This window comes from Strongylocentrotus purpuratus, unplaced genomic scaffold (genome assembly GCF_000002235.5).
Source record: "Strongylocentrotus purpuratus isolate Spur 01 unplaced genomic scaffold, Spur_5.0 spur5_scaffold_7, whole genome shotgun sequence".
Lineage (NCBI taxonomy): Eukaryota > Metazoa > Echinodermata > Echinoidea > Camarodonta > Strongylocentrotidae > Strongylocentrotus > Strongylocentrotus purpuratus.
In genome coordinates, this window is record NW_022145613.1 from 2,351,346 (window position 1) to 2,372,373 (window position 21,028).

The following is a 21,028-nucleotide window of genomic DNA, read 5'->3' on the forward strand; positions in this document are numbered from 1 at the left end:
ATCCAACATCTTTTATTCTAATAACTTTTAAACAAATTGAACATAAGTGTGTGTGTGTGTGGGGGGGGGGTATCAAATTGACCCGTTTGAATTTACTGCCAGTAGAGGGAGCTCTATTCCGTTTTGTTGTTAGTGGAATTGACTGCTTTAGGTCCGGCATATGAGTCTGCATGTAACAAAGAAAAGATGGTTGATGATAACGACAGCGATAACGATGTGAATCTACAAAAGCATTGCAGAGAGCCATATTCAATAACAAATAATACATTCAAGATTAAGAGTAAAATGTCGCTAGGAGATTAATACTTTTCAATCTGTTTGATTGCCAATATAAGTTCCCCGATCCTACGTTATTCAATGTCAAGATAATTATGTTATTTAGCGGTTATGAGCCAATTTTCACGCAATGTTGAATATGTTTGATTTTCGTGTTTCAATCAAAACATCACGAAGAGATATTGGCATTGAGTCAAGTCACATACCAAATTCGCAAGAAAAGTTCAATGAACGGTGGAAATCATTACGATATACGCCAATAACCATGACAACTAAGCTAGGATTATTTTTGTTAACTATAAATGGTTTTTAAACCTTGGATGGATGTGGAAATTAAATCGCTTCCTCTTAAAAGGTGGGTTTGTGGCGTGCACATTTCGCATGATGGTGATGATAAGGCTGATAGATATATACCAACGGTGGCGTAGCTATGGGGGGGGGGGCTGGGGGGGGGGGGGCTTGTAGATCCCCCTTCGAATGGCTGCAAATTAAACAAGTAAGAACGTGCGATAAAAAGAAGAAAGGGAAAAGCGGGAATAGGATTTGAGAGAAGATACAGACCTCAAACCATATCATTTTCGGTCAAGTTTGCATTTACTTCAAATGGTAAGCCCCATGCCCCTCCTCCAACTTACTGACGACTATATAGCTATAAGCCATCGTATTAAGCTTCACATAGATTAAAAACTGATTCAACTGTCACATCAGTCAGATATTTACTTTCCTACCTGTGCTTCTATAACGACAAGTGATAACCTGCTGGGACGTTTGTATTCATCGTTATCTTCAAGAGTAAGTTTTTTTATTTTGTTGTTTGTTTGTTCTTGTATTTGTTTGTTCATTTCTTTGTTCTTTTATTTGTTTGTTGTAGTTTTTTTAAATCATCATTTACTTAAATTGCCATCTCAGCTTACTGTACATTTTGTGATTACATTTTTTAGCCGAGCAGTTGATGTTTCAGGTCAATCCCTACTCCAGGTGAGAATTTAACTCTTCCACAATAGAGCTAGAATGTACAGGTTCAAGCAGAACATAGCGTATAGCGTGATTGACTGTTACATGACTCAATTGGCAGAGAGTTTCCCGCCATGTAAAGTGGACATTATTTGATTCCACTTTAACGCTTTTAATACACGCTATTTGTTTTAGCAATCATACTGTTATAATAAAACGTTATTGGATTGAACAGGCACAGCATATAGGTATGGTAAACAATATTATGTCCGATACCTCGATATTATATCTATGAGTTTTGATGAATTCTGGTGTCCAATCGCAACTTGAAATTAATTGCAACTCCTATCTCTTATTCTTAATTACATAGTTTCGATTTGAACTGCGCCGAAGCTCCACATACTGCAATATTACAAGGTACCAATTCCCTACTGTTCCTAACCTTCTTTACGATTTATTGTCAGCAGTTTATAGATGACCATGGAGATAGGGGCTACATCTTCTGAGTCTCCTGGATATCAGATGAATCCAGGGAGCCATCTTAGGAACCCAACGGGACGCTACAACGTCCTTTCCGCCAGAGTAACGGGCTACTTGATCTTCTGTGGTGCTGTGTGCTGTGTTATCTTAGCCATTGCTCAGATTGTTCTGGAGTCTGGGATCGGAAGATATGGATCAGGAATATGGTGTTCTGCTTTGGTAAGTTAACACTTTGATCCCTGTCACACGTGTTTAAATATCTATTATGAATGTAATTTTTTATATGTTTGAATTACCATACAGAGGTATAATTAATGGCGGTACATATCTTGCCTTCACAGAGTGGATGCTTAACATCAGGATGTGCGGGACTCATTGTTTTATTTCCGCACTCCATTGCTTTAAGCTAGTGTAATATTCCTGAATTTACTTCACGTTTATGAATTTGAAAATAATTTAAAGGAAAATGAAGATCTAAACGAATCCTTTTAAATTTGAAGAAAAAAAATCAGTATTAATCGGTAACAAAATCATGATTTTTGAAAATTCCTCTATGGAAAGATAGAGGACGCCCATACTAAAAAGTATTATTTCAGTGCCACATGTCAGGCATTTGTTTTTCTTAGACAAAATAATAATAATAATAATAATAATAATAATAATAATAATAATAATAATAATAATAATAATAATATTAATAATAATAATAATAATAATAATAATACAATAGTTGTAAAGCGCATAATAAACAAAAAGTTTCTCTAGGCGCTGTACAATCATGAATGACGAGAAATATAATCACATAAAAGGAATCAACACAGAGAAATATACAAATCTTATAACTACTAAAATGACTAACTTAAAGGCCCACTGCCATACTTGTAGCTACTTGCGCCCTCTATATGACAAACAATGCCTAATCGGTGACCATTGGTCCCCCATGATCCTCTTTTTCTTATGTTAACTGAGAGCTGAGTTGATGAGATAACCACCTGTCCAGTGAACTTGTAGGGCGGTCTAATCCCTCCTGTAAACTATGGCAGATAAGCTTTAACATAGTAAATAACATAATAAAGAGATAGCTAACATGGTCAAAACAAATATCGTAAGTAAGGATAGTTTAAGCTAATTAATTAAGGCCAAAGAGGTGCGTTTTTCGTAAAGATTTGAACGTTGCAGAAGTGGGTGCCTGTCGTATGAATTGTTTAACGACAGGCCTCTGTTTTTTCTTGGTGCAGACGTTGGTAAGATATTATTCTCAAATACAAAAAATGATTTTGTTTTCACCATGATGAAAAATCCATACTTTAAATTAAGATTGTTCCAAATGATTTTATATCCAATGTTTTGTGTTTAGGTCTTCATTCCATGTGGAGTCGTTGGAATCATCAGCAGCTACAAGAAGAACGCTAACCTTGTAAGCATTCATTTCATTCGTTCGTTCGATCTTTCTTTCTTTCCTTCTTTCCTTCTTTCCTTCTTTCTTTCTTTCTTTCTTTCTTTCTTTTCTTTCTTTCTTTCTTTCTTTCTTTCATTTCTTCCTTTCTCAATGTAGCCAGTTCATACTTCCATCCACATTATGGAACAACGTGTTTACATGTGATCAACAAGTTGAATATTCATCTTCCAATTTGTAAATTTGTCTCGAAAAATATGAAGTTGGCTCCGTCCTTTGCACAGTTCTAGATCAATCCCTGTTTGATGTAATCCTGAGATTTCAGACTAAACTAGATTTCTAAACTAGGTAGATGATTTCGAACGCTGTTTTTAAAACTTTAGTGTTTGAAATTTGTCAAACAACATTTTTCAATTAAAAAAATATACGATAGGATCATTTGGTATTTATGCTTATAAAACGGACATAAACGGTGCTTCGAATTACTTCATTATCGTAATATCCATATTTCTTTCCTCGTTATTTTATTCTATTTGTCTAGATTATTGCCTACCTTGTGCTAAGTATCTTAACGGCAGCTGGGTCGGGTGGAGTGATGATCGTAAGCGCCATCAGTGCATCCGCTACAGGTCGATGCTACGAAAGTGACTGGCAATATGATTGTTGTAGCAAGAGTACATGGGTATGACTTTCCTTTCCTTTTGTGTATTTCGCATAAAGGCACATGATTTGTGATTCCTAAAAGGACCCCAAAGTTGGCGACATTTATTTATTTAACGGGCAAAAATAATCCTTACACTCAGTAATATACGCTCTTAAAATTTGAAATAACAAAGCAAAAAAAGACTATTGAATTTAATTGTGTAATTTAATTTATTTTTACCCGAGGCGGCGCTCCGGGAAGGGGAAAGATGGTGCGGGGGGGGGGGGGGGGGGGGTTGGATAGAATAGTTTCTTACAAAATTTGGACTTTAACTTCTGTTTTCATCTACCCAAGTAAAGTGCCCCCACACATTTGTCAAGTATTGTCAAGTACCCCTATTACAAAGAAAAAGTGCGCCCTTTTACTTCAGATAAGTGTCCCTTTTTTTTTCTTAAAGATGCCCGTTCCACATTCTTATAAGTGCTTCTTACCACCACTGATAAGTGCAACCTTCACCTCTGACAAGTTCATCTGTCCTTTGTAATAAATGCCCCTTCCCATTCTAATAAGTGTCCCTTTTCTTATGATATAATAATAATAACAATAATAATAATAATAATAATAATAATAATCTTTTAAAGTCTACTCCAAATTTTATTAAGTTAAACCGAAAATAGAAATTCTTTTTGCCCAATTGATCGTGAGCCCGGCAGCCACTGAGCAGTGCCCCTTTACCTCCTTGATAAGAGGCCCTCCCCTTCTCATAAATTCCCCTTTTCACCTCAGATAAATGCCCCTATTGAAATCTGATAGGTGCCCCTTTTCCTTTGTTATAAGTGTGGCAAAATGGTGGTTGCAATGTAAATATTTCTTCATATTTTTTGGCACAGATTGGTCGAATCGTTTCTGACTCCATGCTGTCTATCGTCTGTCTGTTAGAGATGATCATTGCTATAGTGGCTGCTTCTTACTGCTGTTCAGGATTATGCTGTACATGCTGTGGTGCAGACATCAAACCTATTCAAGAGGTAAGACCATGCAGAGTGAATAAAGCTACTTACGTGACATTTAAAACTTCCCTCACCTTTACGATAGTAGCATACGATCCCATATGTTATACTCATTCGTGTAACGGCGTAACTGAAATGTCCAAAGAGGGATGCAAGGAAAACACGGAGGAAAAAAAAAAGATAGCTGAAGAAGAAGCAATCTTATTTTTTTTTAATGCATGTACACCTTTTCTTCAATTAAATATATATGGTAAAGGCTATAGCTGTCATTATTCGGATGCATTGACTAACATTCTGTGTCTCGCTATAAGTTTAATCTCAAAGAATTCCTCCCCAATAACCCCTTTCCCATCTCTCTCTCTCTCTCTCTCTCTCTCTCTCTCTCTTTTTTTTTATCTCTCTCTTTATATTCTGTTTCTCTTTCTCCCTTTATTCCTCCTTTTGCGTTCCTCTGTCCCTCTATATATTTTTCTCTTTCACTTGGTGAGTAACGAAATGTTTTTCTTTTCAATCTGATAGGTGCAGGAGCCTACTGATGTCAAGAAACAGAGGTAAAATTTCTTTCTTTTCATCAATTATGTTTGCTTGTTGTTTTAATCATTGTTGTTGTTGTTGTCGCTGTTGTTGCTGTCGTCGTCGTTGTTGTTGTTGTTATTGTTGTTGCTGTGTGAATTCTACAGGGCAGATATTATAATCATTTAAAATTTTAATAGGCCTTACACACTCGACGATTTGGTTGGCTTAATTAAAAGTAGTATTCAGTTTCTTCCAGTAACTTTTAAAAATTATTTTACCAAGAATTCGGTACGATAGCGTTCAATAGCGGTTATACACTGTCTAATGAAAACAAAATTATTTCGCCATTTCTTTGCAGTTTGGAGCATGCCTAAGAAAGGACAGCATCACATATTGATCTATCTACACTTCAGACGAGTAGTTTAAGATTTTACAGCCAATTCGTTAAAGGGAACACATGCATTATTGTGAAATTTTGCGAATATTGTTTTTTTCTTCTTATTCGAATGTAATGATTACTGCGATTTGAGTGAAGCATTTAAGTTAAGAGAGACTTTTCAACTGATAATTAGTATAATGCAACTATTCCTGGAATCGACGGGTATCATCCTGTTAAAATGACTCGGTAACAATGTTAAAGGTTGATGAAGAAAACTGCGTAATTGTTGTATGAAATGTTACTTATTTTATTCCTTCTTCTGTACTAGCCCTCTAACAGTAACAAGGAAAAACTCCTGAAAAAAATACATAAGACAGGCTTTAAAAAATATTTCAACCCTTAAATGTCTGGAATGGTATATAAAGCCAATTCATTGTTTTGTGACGAATTACATTCACCTAAACTGTAATTAAATTGTAATGATATAGTTGAGAGAATGAAGGAATCGATCAGATAATTTTCCCCCAATTTTTATAATTAGTAATGGTCTGTTTTCACTCAATCTTTCAGATCATCTTTAATTGTACATCTAGCACTGAAGTAACTACCTTACTTAGCACCATTCTCTCTCATCTGAACAATGTTACCAAGTCCTTTAATTGTGCGGGAGTGGTTAGATCGGTTGACTGAAGATGTGGAGCTCGTGGGTTCGAGACCCTGCACGGCACTTTAATGTCATTTGGAAAGATATTTGCCTACTTTAATTTCTCGGGAAATGATTTTGGACCATTATAACAGGTGCTGAAAGTCACTGTCAATAATAAATAACCACATGCCGTTCCGGAAATTATGAGATAAGCATATTCCAAACCACATGCACTGTGTTGGTGCTTAAATCCGATGTTTATCCAGCAACCTGTAAATATGAAGCAATACGTCTGCAGTTAAATATATGTACATTTATTCATATACATTATATGTACCATCATAATTATACTCTTTTCATGCATGATTGTATTATGTTTAGCGCAATTCTTTTTAAAGTTAAAATAATATAAACTTCTTATTGTAATACAAAGTTTTGGGTAATTTTGAAATTTGGGTGGAAAGTGAATCTTTCATTTGGATGCCCCTGTGGATGTATTATAAGCACTAAAAAAATTAGCCCCCAAAACACTTCTGTTTTCGAGAAAAATTGAATATAAAAATTTACCGGTGCTCCCGGTAAATTTTGATAAATTTCAGATAGCGCCTATGGCCGTACAATGGTAGCTGCGACCATGACAATCTCAGAATGTATAGTTGTGATATACAATTTCCAAACGAGAATAGCTAATCGGTCGAGTTTAGTAAAAAAAAAAAAAAAAACATCGTTTCATAGCTAAATTAATATCTTGACGTTGAGAGGGAGCTATACAACATAAAGAGTTTATTATTTATAATTTCATAATTTTAGACTCGATTTCAACCGCGACAACGATCAATGGATAATGTAGGAACGCATATGCTTCCAATATGTTCATTTGAACCAAATTCATGACCCCATACCAAAACTTTGTAATACCTTTAAAATATAGTAAGCTACAAATTTCGTTGATTCCTATACAAATAATTATTTATGTTTACGATTGCGTTATCATTCTCATTGAAAAAGCTAGAGTTAATTTCGTTTTTTGTTGCTGAGTTATTTTATGTTTATACTGACATACATGTATATGACAGGCTACCCCCTTAATCACATTGATATAATTTGCAGAATATGGACATTGAAACGTACAAGTGATATTGCATAATGCATTGATATTCATCATAACAGAGTCGAGGGTAGAGACAAACCTTTTCATTTTTTAATTATTGTTCTTCATATGTATGTGAAGGTGCATCCATGGGTGACGAATAATCGATGGTAATGATGACTCTGATGATAATGATGATCTGGGAAGGGCTCTATATTATGACAAATATCGATTGGATTACAAACCATGAATAATATGGAGTTTCAACTGAGACACGATTATGATCAACTGTCATTTGGGTTTACAGCCAAACGGACACGTATTACAGTTCTAGCACGTACAACACGTATAAAAGGATTACTTAAAAGTTTCAACAACAAAAAATGTAATGGTCGAGAATAAAATTCAGTTAAAATGGTTTGTGTGATTTGGTGGCAATTTTTCATTTTTTTTATTTCGACATACTAACTGGTAGTCGATTCCTTTTTCATATTTGATATTGTTTTTTTAATATGTATTCTGTATGCTTTGCTTTGTAAATCATGTAAACTGAGCGGCTTTAGCCCTTGTGCTGAATGTTCAGAATGTCCTTCGTTTTTTCTGTAATGAATTGACAATAAACCTATTTAATCAATCAACTAAAACACTGGTCTAAAGGATTTTCTTTTGAGTTATTCCGTACGCTTTGCCTAGTAAATCTGCTTGGAAGGCATCTGAGCTTAATCATATTGAAAGAGAAAGTTATGTTTCATAGAGGATGACAATTGGTTCATCTCTATGTTGCATCGCAAGCTCAGATTCCAGATTTATTAAATTGAGTTTTTAAAGTTATTCGATTCGTGCACCCTCTCTTTATCTTTCTCTCTCACATACACACCCAGACATGCACACATTATGTTTTATTCCAGAAATATGTATATTTATACGTTTCTATACATGTTCATGTTCATGTATAAGCTTTGAAGTACATTCATCTGGTCGAAAATTTCAAAGGGGCCTACATTTCTTTTAAGTACTTCGAAATATAGAACATTTATATTTGGTCATTGACGGTTGTGACCTATAATCCGCTTGTGCTCCCCTCTCTCTCTCTCTCTCTCTCTCTCTCTCCTCTCTCTCTCTCTCTCTCTCTTTCTCTCTTCCCCTCCCCCATACCCCACAACCATAATGCTCTTACCAACCACCATTGTAACTTCTCCCTTCCCATGGAACGTATCGATGCGCCCTTCTCCTCCCCTCTTTCTATCTATATCTCTCTCTTTTCCCCCTCTTCTCTCTCTGTAAGACAGGATTATGCCAGCTGGGGTCAACGGAAATATGCAATTTATCCCTATTTTTAAAGATTTTGAATATTATAATAACGGAGAGACTAATAAATGGATAATTCAAGAAAATATTAAAGTGGGTATCACTTACAAAGATATACGTGTATATTCAGCACAAACCAGATGATATGTTGATTTATTTTTGAAATTAATGACATTACATCACATTGCAAGGACAAAACACAAGAATAGTCTATGAGATAGTTACCCGTTTGAGATAGCATTATTTTAATTGTAATACTTGACAAATCATGTGAGCAGAAACATTCAACGTCTGGACACTTTTTTGTGCAAACAACTTGTCAAAAAAGAATTGAGCTGAATTCACTTTCTCACGTTCTAGGGAATAATCGAATGTGGAAAATAAATATCGAACGAAGACAGTCCACCTATCACAAGTATGTAACAAGTTCAGTGTGTCTTTGTAGGAAAGTGGTCGTTAGACCTACAATAAATGACAGATGTAAATCAAACGAAAATGTACAAACTTCAGATTTGTTTGAGAGCTTTTTAGTTCTTCAAGTCCAGCCTCTGAAGCTCTACCATTTGCACATATAACTTCATATCTACATTTTAGACAACTTTGAGAAACACGATAGAAAATCTAACAGAATCCCTCACTGATTAGGGAAACATCAAACATACCGGTATAGGCGTAATACAGAGTTCAGGATATAACAACAATATTTAGAGGAAAAACAACTTGAACATAAATTACTACGTAGTACCACGAGCAATAAACTGAATTATAGGCCATTAAAAATTACAGGAGAAAATAATTATGCAATTTATAATAATTACTTCTAATGATATAACGGGGGTGGAACGTTCTAATAGTGTGTAAAAGTGTACAAAAAGGATTCTTTTTAAAGCATGTTTAGGTCTATGTTGTGCAATGGACTGCTTTTGTTAAATTTGTCATAGCTATGCTTGCGCAATAAATGATCATTGTTATTAGCGCAAATCATTCAGTTTAAATATCTCAATGTTTCCATGTTTTTATTTAGCTATGACTTTCTGATGCACTTGTTCTGGCCCATGGCTGTAGCTGGATCGGGCTAACGAAGGTATAGGCCAAGGCACCGATGAAGAAGAGACTAGCCATGATCCATAATACCGTCTGCCAACCAAAGATGTCAGACTAAAAGAAGTGATATAGAAAATAACATTAATTAGAAATGTATTTGATTAGAAATAATATATCTTGCATAAATGGGGATGGTTAATCCAATAGTCGATTATGAAATGAGATTACCCCTTTCCAATGCCGTCGGAACATGATGCATAATTAATATATTATATTCACCCATGCCTTACCTACGAAAGCAGGGTAAAAGGAAAGAGACATTAAACTTCTTAATGTTATCCTGGCAAATCATAGAATTTGAGATTGATGTCATCAACAACAACAAATACCCAAAAAATATACATATCGAACAAAAGGCGTCACTATATATGGCATTGTTCATCTACCTTTTATTTATGTAATGCCTATTGGACATGAGGCACCGTTATGCTAAAGGCTTACTCAGTTATGACGCGCTAAACAACCAGGGAAAAAGGGGGGAAGGGGGGGGGGGTCGTGATTTTGTAACGACATATCTGATCGAGGCTTTACATAGGACGGCGTCAGTGAACGGTGGCGTCCTTCATGCCGGTTGGAGGTCAAGAGAGTGCAGTGTTGTAAATGGAAGGTTTATTAATAATAGCGCAGATAGTGATGCGATCGAATTGAAGTATCATCTGCAACGATCCATCGCCTAGTGACAGCATGCTTCGTGTTCCGTCAACAGTGAATTTTCAAACATTTCTTTTAAAATAATTATTTGTGTTTTGCTCAGCGTTTGTCGCTAGCGCCCCTACTTCTTGAATGATACGCCTGGATGATGTGTCTATACATTGATCACGTTGTGCCTGAATTATTTGAGTGTTATAATACAATTGAGATCTCGTGGGCAGCTAGCCTCAAGTTCTGAACTATTCTTAAATTCTTTCCTGCGCTATTTAAGACCAAAGAGTGTTTGTATTGTTCGTTTTGTAATCATTTTTTGGGCGAACATACTCTCGTATCGATTGTCAAAGACGTCGTCAGTCACTAACGCTATCCAACTTTAGCAAATAGAGAATTTTAGATTTGCACGTCGACATAGTGGACTGCTACGTGTGGAATCACCTTCGAGCAATCATGAGAATCAGTTGGAAGGACAAGGTGACCAACAAAGAGGTACTAGAGCGAGCAAACCTTCCTTCTATGGAGGACCTGCTCATCAGGAAGAACCTACGATGGACAGGCCATGTCATCAGGATGCCCTCTGAGAGGTTACCAAAGCAAGTACTATTCTCGCAACTACCCGCTGGCGAAAGAGGGATTGGTCGTCCACGGCTTCGCTACAAGGACACGATCAAGAGGAACCTTAAGCGGAGGCAAATTGAAACCAAGACTTGGACAACTGCTGCAGGCCAGCGAGCTGTATGGAGAACAGCTGTAAAGTGAAAATGAAGGCGGTCATTGTCGCTTCGCGACAGACAGCTACTACTACGTGTGGAAGGACGTCACACGTAGCAGTCCACTATGTCGACTTGCAAATCAAAGGACGTCACACGTAGCAGTCTACTTTGTCGACGTGCGAATCTAAAAATCCCTAATAACGTCTCATGTGCAGCTGACATTGGATTACCTGAACTTCTGTTAATTCACCAACAACATATGTGCCGATGACACCACCCATGGAGGCAGCACTGTTGGCAAGGGCCGTCACAGAACCGGCATAGTTGCCTGCTACATCAAGCATTGAAACAAAGTAACCTGAATATGCTGCTCCATTTAAAGCTAAAGCCAGTGTTATGAACGTTACCGAGAGACTGGCGTTACACCGTGCCAAGCCAGCACACACCAGGAAGATTGAGCAACCCCCATAAGCTGAAAAGAAAAATAGGAATAATAATTATACAGCCGTTTACCTACATAGACAAACAAAGAAGGAATATTGCAGAAAACATATCTGGAAATACGCTTAGATTGAGGCTGCCATTTTAACCTTTAATAATGTAGTCCACGAGTAACCTGTTCACGACGAGTGAACCATTTGATTAGTGAATTCATTAACCCACCTCGTAGGAAACTGAGGGTAAAATCTTGTCTTATAGTTTCGATGGGATTCAATAACACTACATCATCAAAAAACCTTTGGTAGAATATAATTATGTCCACACCTTTTTCCTACTCTGAGCTTAAAGTATAATGCCCATTGGTGTCGAGATCTGTCCATTGCATGCGTGACCGGACTCAGACCTCATTTATTGACGTAGGAATGCGTCAATGGCTTGCGCTGTCTCTGACGCAACGTTTAATAGAGGCCTCGTGTACAAAATAAACCCAAATGTACAAGTCTTGAATTACTAGTACTTGTGCAAATCACTTTCACAGACTTGATAAGCTGAAGTAATAACACGCAATCCAATCACCTCTCGTGTACAGTGGCGTACTTTTTAATTTAAAAAAATAAATAAGTAAAATAAAAACTCAAAAGGGGGGGGGGAAGGGTTTCGAAAAAACATACACAAAACATACACATAAAAAAAACTCAAGGGGAGGGGGGGGGGGTTAACCCCCAACCCCCCCCCCCCCCCCTCCCTGCGTACGCGCCTGCTCGTGTACAACATAAAGCAAGGAACCTCCCCCTGAAATATCGACACTGAAGAGCAATCTACAGCAAAGAATTCATTGATATATTTATTAGTTTGTTACAGTCCAACATTACGTAATCTGACGATAAGATATACATTATAAACCATGGATGAGGTACCCCCATTGACCCAGTAGTTAAGAAATACCTGAACAGCAGAGTAAAAGATCGCTAATACTTTCAAGAAATTAGCACTTGGGACTTTCACATATAGGCACTGCTCATTATGGTTGGATTATGTAATAAGTTATTGTCATGCGCACATGCCAATCGATGACGCACAAGGCTACTGCGCATGCCTCAAATTGATTGTTACTTCTTTGTGATTGAGTTTTAGAGGCAAAATCTCAGCGATACAAAATGTGCATATTCTTGTTCCGCGTTTGCATTATCTACATTTTTGTATGTGAACCTCCATAAGGCTCTATCTAAAAACTTAGTATATCTTAATTCTTACATATGTCTGTAATCAGTTTTCTGGTATGGCTGAGGCCTAGGATCTTCCGTGATAATATCCTATCTGCTATGTAGGCTGCCGTAACTTGGCCGAAGAACAGAAAAGCAAAGGGCAATGCTGAGTACAGTCCTGCCTACAAAAGAGATAATAAGAATTACATTGAAATGTCTAACGCTACGTAACAATCAAACATCAAATAGATGCAAACTAAAGCATAATAAGCAGTTAGTGTATGCCATTTCTCTCTTTCTTCATTCCAATAAAGCCTCGGTCACAAATGCCATTACGAACTGATACGAACGCCCTATGAACGATTTTCAGACAATGGGAAAACAGGGAGATTCGTACGAAATTATCGTTCGTACGAACCTTTGTGACCGTAGCATAACCAGTATTAATTTCGAGATAACAAAGAGCAAAGACATTTTGTCAAGGGTGATTACATGTACCTATAGGTAGAAGTAAGAGACTGACGCAGTTGGCCTAGATAACTTAGAGATACTATGTCCCTTTTACAGCCAACATCATAATTATGTATAGAACTTTGCAGGAATTATGAATATCTCATGTATGTCCTATCTGACTAGCAATGTCTTAGTATTCAAATTATGCACGGAAACCCGTTTACCTTCTAGACTTCATTGTCAGACACTATTTAGTGACTGACTGACATCTTTTTTTCTTTGGTAATAAAATTTTATAAACCGAGCTGTAACAGGTACGTGAGCAATTGTCTATATCAATATTCCACTACTTCTAATGGCCAAAATTAAATTGATTGAATCTTGTGCAGCACAAAACGTACGACCATTCGGTAAAAGGGTCTGAAAATCAGACTATTACTTAGGTAATTGCAATCACTTAAATCGATTCGACAACTAATGGTCGTTTTTTCCCACTAAAAGCCGTTTTCAAGCCCTTTGGTTTTGAGGGAAGTTCTAAATTAGTATTGTCTTTCAAATGCCGTTGGAATTTAACCTTTTCATTTTGTTGGCCTGCAAATGGGACATAGAATGTAGTACCTTTAAAGAAGGGCGTTTAAACAAAATTACTGTACCTTTAAGGTTCTGACATCGGGCAATGCAGTAAATTGAAATAGATAACAACCAAAGAGATAGGGTGATCACGTTAATCATACATATCAGTGAATTATCGAGTTATTTATCAATTTTTGTCAATTTATTTTATTTAAGATAATCATCTTCCGACGTCAGAACTGAAAGCGACTTTCTTTTTCAGGAAAGTGTAGTACTTTGAAGGCTTCCATCATATCTCTTAAAGGCTATAAAGCTTTCTTGTCAAACACTAATGCACATTGCCCTCATGATCAGTAGGTTTACATGCATGCATGTATGTACCTGCTTCACTGAGAGCCCAAGACCTCTGGTGTAATAAAGAGGTAGATTGGTGATAATGATGACAGTACCCCATCCTTGGACAAACTGACAAAGTGTTATCACCCAGACGATTGGCGAACGAAGAATCGACAACCAGGGTACAGATTTATTGCTTTTCTAGGCAAGAAAAGGGAAAGAAACATGAAATGATGAACGCAACGTCCATTACATAAATCATTTAGGAAATAGAGGCACTAAACGAGCACGGAGAAGTAAATATGGAAAGAGCGTTCCAAAGGAAACATATTGTTGGAAGAGGGAATGCCAAGTATTAGTAACCCTCTTCCTTTATTCCAGTTATGTTTATCAACAACACCAAAAAATGTGCAAAAATACTCAACAGAGTGAACATAACAAAGAGTTTGAAGGCTGTTTCGAATATCAATTTTCCTAAGAATTCACAATTTATCAAATAGGCCGGTTCTCTAAAACCTAATTCTAGTTCTTTTCACTAAAAAACAAGAGCGTTACGGTCAACGTTAATTGCCACTCACCAATGAGAGACAGACTCGACTATGAAGATATAATGATAGTTACCTTTGATTGTAATTTCAGACTATTTTCCAAGTATTTTTGTTCTTCCCGTGAGATCCAGCGGTGGTTTGATGGATGACTAGAAGCGAATAGACACCATAATACAAACCAGATACAACCCACAGAACCTGAAGTCGAATGGCATAATTTCATGGTGTTACATAAGGCTATTGTTAAGAGTTGTAATAAGTTGTATCAAGTCAATTGTTTGTAATCTATCTTTCGTAACCTCATCAGATCAATAAGAATAACATTTTGGGGTAGGAACCTTTGTGAAATGTCTCTCTCTATGGAGCGCATACCCTTCCCCTCCGACAGTCAGCTGACAGCCCCCATCACCACCTCCCCCCCCCCCCCCATACACCACCAAATAAACCTTCGACTCTTACAGTATGTTTAGAGATGCTTTAGCAGCACTTCCAAGGTGTCTAGACCGTGGGGATAAAAGTAAGACACATGCGAGCTTTGACTTTGAATACAGTGGTCGATATAAGACACTACAGCTGTATCATGTTAGCTTACCGAAGACGTAGAATGGCAATGGCCAGCCACCCATAATATCAGAATCCACCAGAAAACCACCTATGATATTGCTAATGACACCACCAAATGTGAGACCTGCCAAATGAATTGGAAATATAAAGCAATATGCATATGAAAAGTGTTTGGCACATCTCGAGGAAGAAGGCTTCGTGTAGTTTATGTTTCATTTCATTTTGCCGCGTTCTACGTTGACATAAAAGACCAGTCTCCACTCGTAGAAACAGACAACTTAAATGATAAAGCTTAATTTATGGAAATATCATACGTAGTTGAAGCTTTAAATTAATCCGACATGATTATCATAGATTGATTTTGAGATGAAATGAATAACAGAGGAAATACATAGACATTTGGTTTCCGTGGTTTCTGGGAGCTCCGTAGTGCTTCATTCCCCATAGCTGGGGGACGTCCAAGAGCATAAAATAAAGGATTATTAAATGTCTTATGTGGTCAGACAGGTGCATGGCCCTCCCCGAACTAAAGCGGGAACTGTTTAACTCTATTGAGCATACTTGATGCCCCCCCCCACGATATGTAAGGCGGTTTCCATGTGCAGGACTCGGAAACCGTTTATAAAGGCTTCAATGTTAGGATGTTATACCTGAGCATGTTATGATTCCCAGTCGGCTTCTTTCGTCTGGATGGGCCCATTGAGACCACATTGATGACACAGCAGGAACAACACCACCCTGTAAAACAACAAGTGATACCAGGCGTATTTTGTTAATACACCTGAAATGGGCTATCCGCCGTATATCTTATTTATGTATGTATTTGTATGTTGTGATGATTTTATACGGAAATAAAAACAAACAAACAAACATACAATATCGGGAAAAGAGGTTGATCCGTAGTCTTCTAATGCGCATGTCACACTCAATGACTCAACCCAGGTGATGTAAATGGGTACCTGGTAGGAATTAATTCCTTGAAATACTAGAGCGCCGTTCAATGACATCACAGCTAAACCGGGGTAAAAATATCCAACATGAATTAGTTAAGGCGCATCTCGGGGGGGGGGGGGGGGTAATGTACGCAATTATGATGTCATTATCATTATTATCAACCCGATATTGGATCCTAGTCGGTTTTAGCAAAGGGAAAGCATTGACCTTAGACGAAATTCTTTTCTTAAACCCAATTTATTTTTTGTAAAGCCTGAACCCAGCTTTAGGGTCAAAGCTTGATGAAACACGTATCATATTGTTATACTGGGAACGATGAAGGCAACAGGCGTACTCAACATGGATCCTTACATAAACGAGACCTACACGTCACCAAAAGTTGTCAGTTATTTGGGTCAGGAAATATTCTCGACTTAATTCTGATTCTCATTTTCCCATATATTTTGTCTAGCATGGTGCATGCTAACCATTTTGTCTTTCTTCTGCTTCATGTGATATTGCTTCGAATAGAGCAGTCAATTTAGAACGCGATTTCGTCTATTCGCGATGTCCCTTCAGGGCTACCATACTAACTTCATTTGAAGAACAGCTACTTAAATACGAATGAATAGGATATTTACTCGGTACGACAAACAACTATTAAATAAAACCAAGAAGAAAAAACGGTTCCATACCGCAGCAAGACCGGTGAGGAATCGCGCTACGAAGAAAAATATGGTCCCGGTACGAGCAGCCCATGGTCCTAGGATCGTGCATACACTGGATAGCAAGATGCCCAGGCCTAGAACCCACTTCATCCCAAAACGGTCTGAGATCCATCCACCTGGAACTTGGGTGCACATGTAGCCATAGTAGAAACTCGCCAGTAATAGCTCCTGCGTGTGCGTACTCCATGGGAATTCCCCTGATGTACCCTGTAGGGAAACACGGATAGGTTGAATGGATTTATTGAAGGTAAATTCCGCCGCCGCCCCCTTCCCCCGTCTGGATGTTTGGATACGCCAATCGATGTTCCTTCCAATGAGATGCAACCCACCTGGAAGAAGAATACATGAGTACTTGAAATAGGCTCTAGTATGACAGAAGGTAGAATCGATTAACACAGGCATGCGAAAAATATTGCTCCGTTTAGTCTCATTTGAGAACGCCCCCTATCGTCAGAGTCCAGCAGCCAATAAACATGTTAGCCTATGGACTTTTACACACAAAAAAAAAATCGTTAAAAATTCTTCTTCTTTTTTTGTTTAAACGAAAAGCACATCCACCCCGACGTACGTTGAAACTAGCTCTTTCATTGGAACCCTCAAAAGTGAAAGTTCACCCACCCTAATTTGATCAAATTAGGTCGCAAGCTCGCCATTGCATATATAACGCATGTGTAACAAGTCGAACTTTGGACGTGGACGCAATTTACCACGCGATTGTAAGATTATAGGTCAAGCACTCGGATAAGAAGCATGAATTATCATAGATCAGTTCTGCTTGGTTCATTATGTCCACTTCAGCCAACCCCCCGCCGTAATTTTTCCATTTAGTATAGGCAAACATTTTGCCGAGGTAAGCAAAAACATGAATATTCATGACACACCATGGACTATTCGATTATTAACAGAGGGGTGCAATTGTGCACCACATCAAACTCCCCCCTTTAGTCAAGTATTTCATTGTATTATGTAGTTTAGGTTTATTTTACTAACTGTTTAATTATCAGATATCAATGATAGTTTAAAGATATGGAAAAGGTTCTTGTATTTTATATTTAGTAAGCAATCTCACATAAAAAATCACTATCAAGTGTCGTCTGATCCGCCGATTGCCGTCTGCTATATACGTTCTATAGACGGCGAACTAGCTACGTTTATGCTGGCGAAAATGAGACAACCGGAGCAATATGTAATGATATAGGAATTTGATATAACGATCGAGGAAGATACAAACGATACACAGCAGTGATGGTATTAGTATGAATTACCCACACAAGGTACCTTTGGAACAGTCCAACACGCCCGAGGCGATAGCCGAGGGTTTTTGGACTGTTTTGAAGGTTCCACGAGTGTGGGTAATTTAACTAATGCCCGAATAAATTGGTGTGTATTATTTGTGTTAAAAAATTATGTTTTAAAACATGATTTTACTAATGACCGGTCATTATCAAAACTACGTGTTAGGCAAAATAAATGCCTGGTCATGTGTACGCTCTCAACTTATTATTTGATTAGGATCCACGTCATCATCTTATAATATAGTATTTCATTATGCAATACAAAAATTCTCATACAAAATGATATCATAAACAGAATATATCTGCATTATGACCAATTAGCGAAATTTGATGAAGGGGCAGTAATGTCGAGGAAGATGTTGTATATGTCTCCTTTCAGACAATCGTAGAACCTTCCCAAATTTGGCCCGTTGATTTTGGTTTGACTTGCCGACATAGATCGAACAATCCTTAATTTGTTGAGAGAAAATTTTGGAATGGGGGATTTATTTCTTTTCCCTCCCACCCCCCCCCCCCTAAACTGCAAAAATTAAAACGATTTTATTTCTTTATCAACTACAGAAAATAAATGAGGAAATTCTTACATCAATGTAATCTGTGTCATTGTTGCGAATGTCCTTGCACGACAATACATCGTCACTGCTTGCAATATGGCCTTCGGTGCGTTCGTAACCGACGTAAGAAGTGTTTACCATGACAACCATCGCCACGCCCACACTTTGCCTCATGGTGCCGAGTGATGTCATACCGATGAAGGAAAGAAAACATAACTGGTACCTCACTGGTATAAGCCCAGCTATGAATATGAAATACATCGTATTTGAAGCAAACATTCGTAATTTTTAAAAATAATTAAAAAAATACAATATCTAAAATCACCCTGAACATCCTGAACACCCTGCTGAAAATATCATTAGGATAACAATGAATAATGAGTGGAGCCTCCAAATCAGTTTTAATCATTATTGCATTCAGCCCGTGGCTCATTATGTAATGATAGCTAATGATTGTACTTTTCTCTCATTCCCTCGTCAAGTATATTCTTTGTTTTGCTTATAGTTTTGTTTTGTAGAAGATTGGCAAATGAAAACAACCACATGAAGAAAGAAAAAATACTTTTTTAAAAATTTCATAATGCCATTCACATCAACAATATACAATGTAATTCATATTCATAAGAAATGAACATTTCAGAGCTAGGGATATTTAATTGAATAATTTTTATTTTTAAAAACCCATCTTAAGTGAGCTGGTGGAAAGATGCCTCAGATAAATGTGATGACAACCCCAACTAAAGAAAACCGTGGATAGGAACAACAGTCTAAAGACTGAATAATCTATGATCAAGTGAGTTTAATGATTGGTGAAACGGACGAACTTTGGAGTCGCGATGGCTCATTGCTAGTCTAGTTCTGGACCCTTTTAATGTCCAGAACTACCTGTAGACTAGCTCATTGCTGGAGCAGGTCCCATTATCGGGAGTTCGCGGATTCGCGACCAAGTCGATGCACAAGTGCCTTTTGAAAGGCATTAAATCTTAATTAGCAAGTCGCTCTAAGATGACTTAAAGCAGTTGCTTACTAATGCCTGGATTACATTTGCTCCGGGCGCCGTACGATAAATTAGTCTACGATTTTTCGTAGACATCGTAGGAGGCTACGGGGTACGATGTTTGTGTTTACATTATCTACGAGCATCGTGCCATATATTGTGTTGGCCCTCGTGGGCAGGCCAGGGCAAATCCGTACAGAGGCTGCTCGGAGATTGTACGGAAATCGTGCAATTTGAATGCAGTAGCCGTGCAGTCTCCACAGCCTCCGCACGGAAATCGTAGGGAGCCCGTGCAGCTTCCGTGCAAAGATGACTGCTCAATATCACGGATAATGCACGGGCAGCGAGCAGCAACCTTGCGATAGCTGCGCAATGGCCGTGCGAATGCCCCACGAGTCTACAATCTCTGTACGATTTTTGTTTGCCCCCATGTTCACCGAAAAATAGTACGTTTGCTGCACAACCAGTGCAAGGCCTCCGGGCGATGCCCGTGCGGGGATTGTGCAATGCCACCTACGACATGTATACGGGCTACGGGCTTACGATTTTTTTCAAATTTGTTTAACTTCTCGCGAAACAAAATCGTAAGGGCTGCGGAGCCCGTGAATCCGTACGAAAATCTCACGGTCGCCTCCTGCCTTCGCACAGAGGCCGCACGGAAAAGGAGATACGGGCAGGATACGGGCTCCGTAGACTAATCGCAGGCCAAATGGAATCCAGGCATTACAAACATTATGTTTTTTAGCAGTCAGGTAATTAACTTCTCACGAAAAAAAAAAATCGCGAATGATATTGGTTCACATACCTTTGCTCCTCTTATTCTTGTCAGAAGTGATCATGTTTTCATTCTTCTCAAGAGTGAGTTGTGTGCCATTCTGGAGTTGGATGGTCTCTTCATGCACCTGTTTATCACCATGATCATCTTCGTCGTCCAACTGGACCGCATCATACATTGCGTCTTTCATTGTTAGCTAAATAATGTAGACAATTGCCACTCTCAATTAACCAACATGTTGGAAATAAGTACCTATAGTAGGGACAACTCAGGGCAGCTTGGCTAAAGCTAAAGCCAGGGAAATAGAACTTTGCCGGAGCCTTATTGGAATAATTAGTAATTCGGATGGACTGCGTTTTGGTGTAGGAGGTTTTCTATCACATCAATTTTGTTAATATTGATAATATTGACAAGCCTTTTATTAATGATAACAATGCAAATGATAATGATAATAATATTATTA

General features: G+C 37.9%; 2 protein-coding genes across 2 annotated transcripts; one reads left to right on the plus strand and one right to left on the minus strand.

Annotated features, from left to right (window-relative positions):
• The first annotated feature begins 1,602 nt into the window (after positions 1-1,602).
• LOC105440089 lies at positions 1,603-6,029 on the plus strand. The gene is made up of 6 exons (XM_030974654.1): positions 1,603-1,929; positions 3,068-3,127; positions 3,648-3,788; positions 4,640-4,777; positions 5,279-5,310; positions 5,634-6,029. The coding sequence occupies exons 1-6, from the start codon at positions 1,705-1,707 to the stop codon at positions 5,647-5,649; spliced, it is 612 nt and encodes a 203-aa protein (XP_030830514.1). The 5' UTR covers positions 1,603-1,704; the 3' UTR covers positions 5,650-6,029.
• Positions 6,030-9,479: 3,450 nt separating this feature from the next.
• LOC100889923 (sialin) lies at positions 9,480-20,755 on the minus strand. The gene is made up of 10 exons (XM_030974924.1): positions 20,596-20,755; positions 18,824-19,035; positions 16,912-17,151; positions 15,934-16,021; positions 15,312-15,407; positions 14,793-14,917; positions 14,217-14,372; positions 12,859-12,991; positions 11,394-11,635; positions 9,480-9,856 (listed from the first exon to the last, which is right to left on the minus strand). The coding sequence occupies exons 1-10, from the start codon at positions 20,753-20,755 to the stop codon at positions 9,719-9,721; spliced, it is 1,590 nt and encodes a 529-aa protein (XP_030830784.1). The 3' UTR covers positions 9,480-9,718.
• Positions 20,756-21,028: the final 273 nt, after the last annotated feature.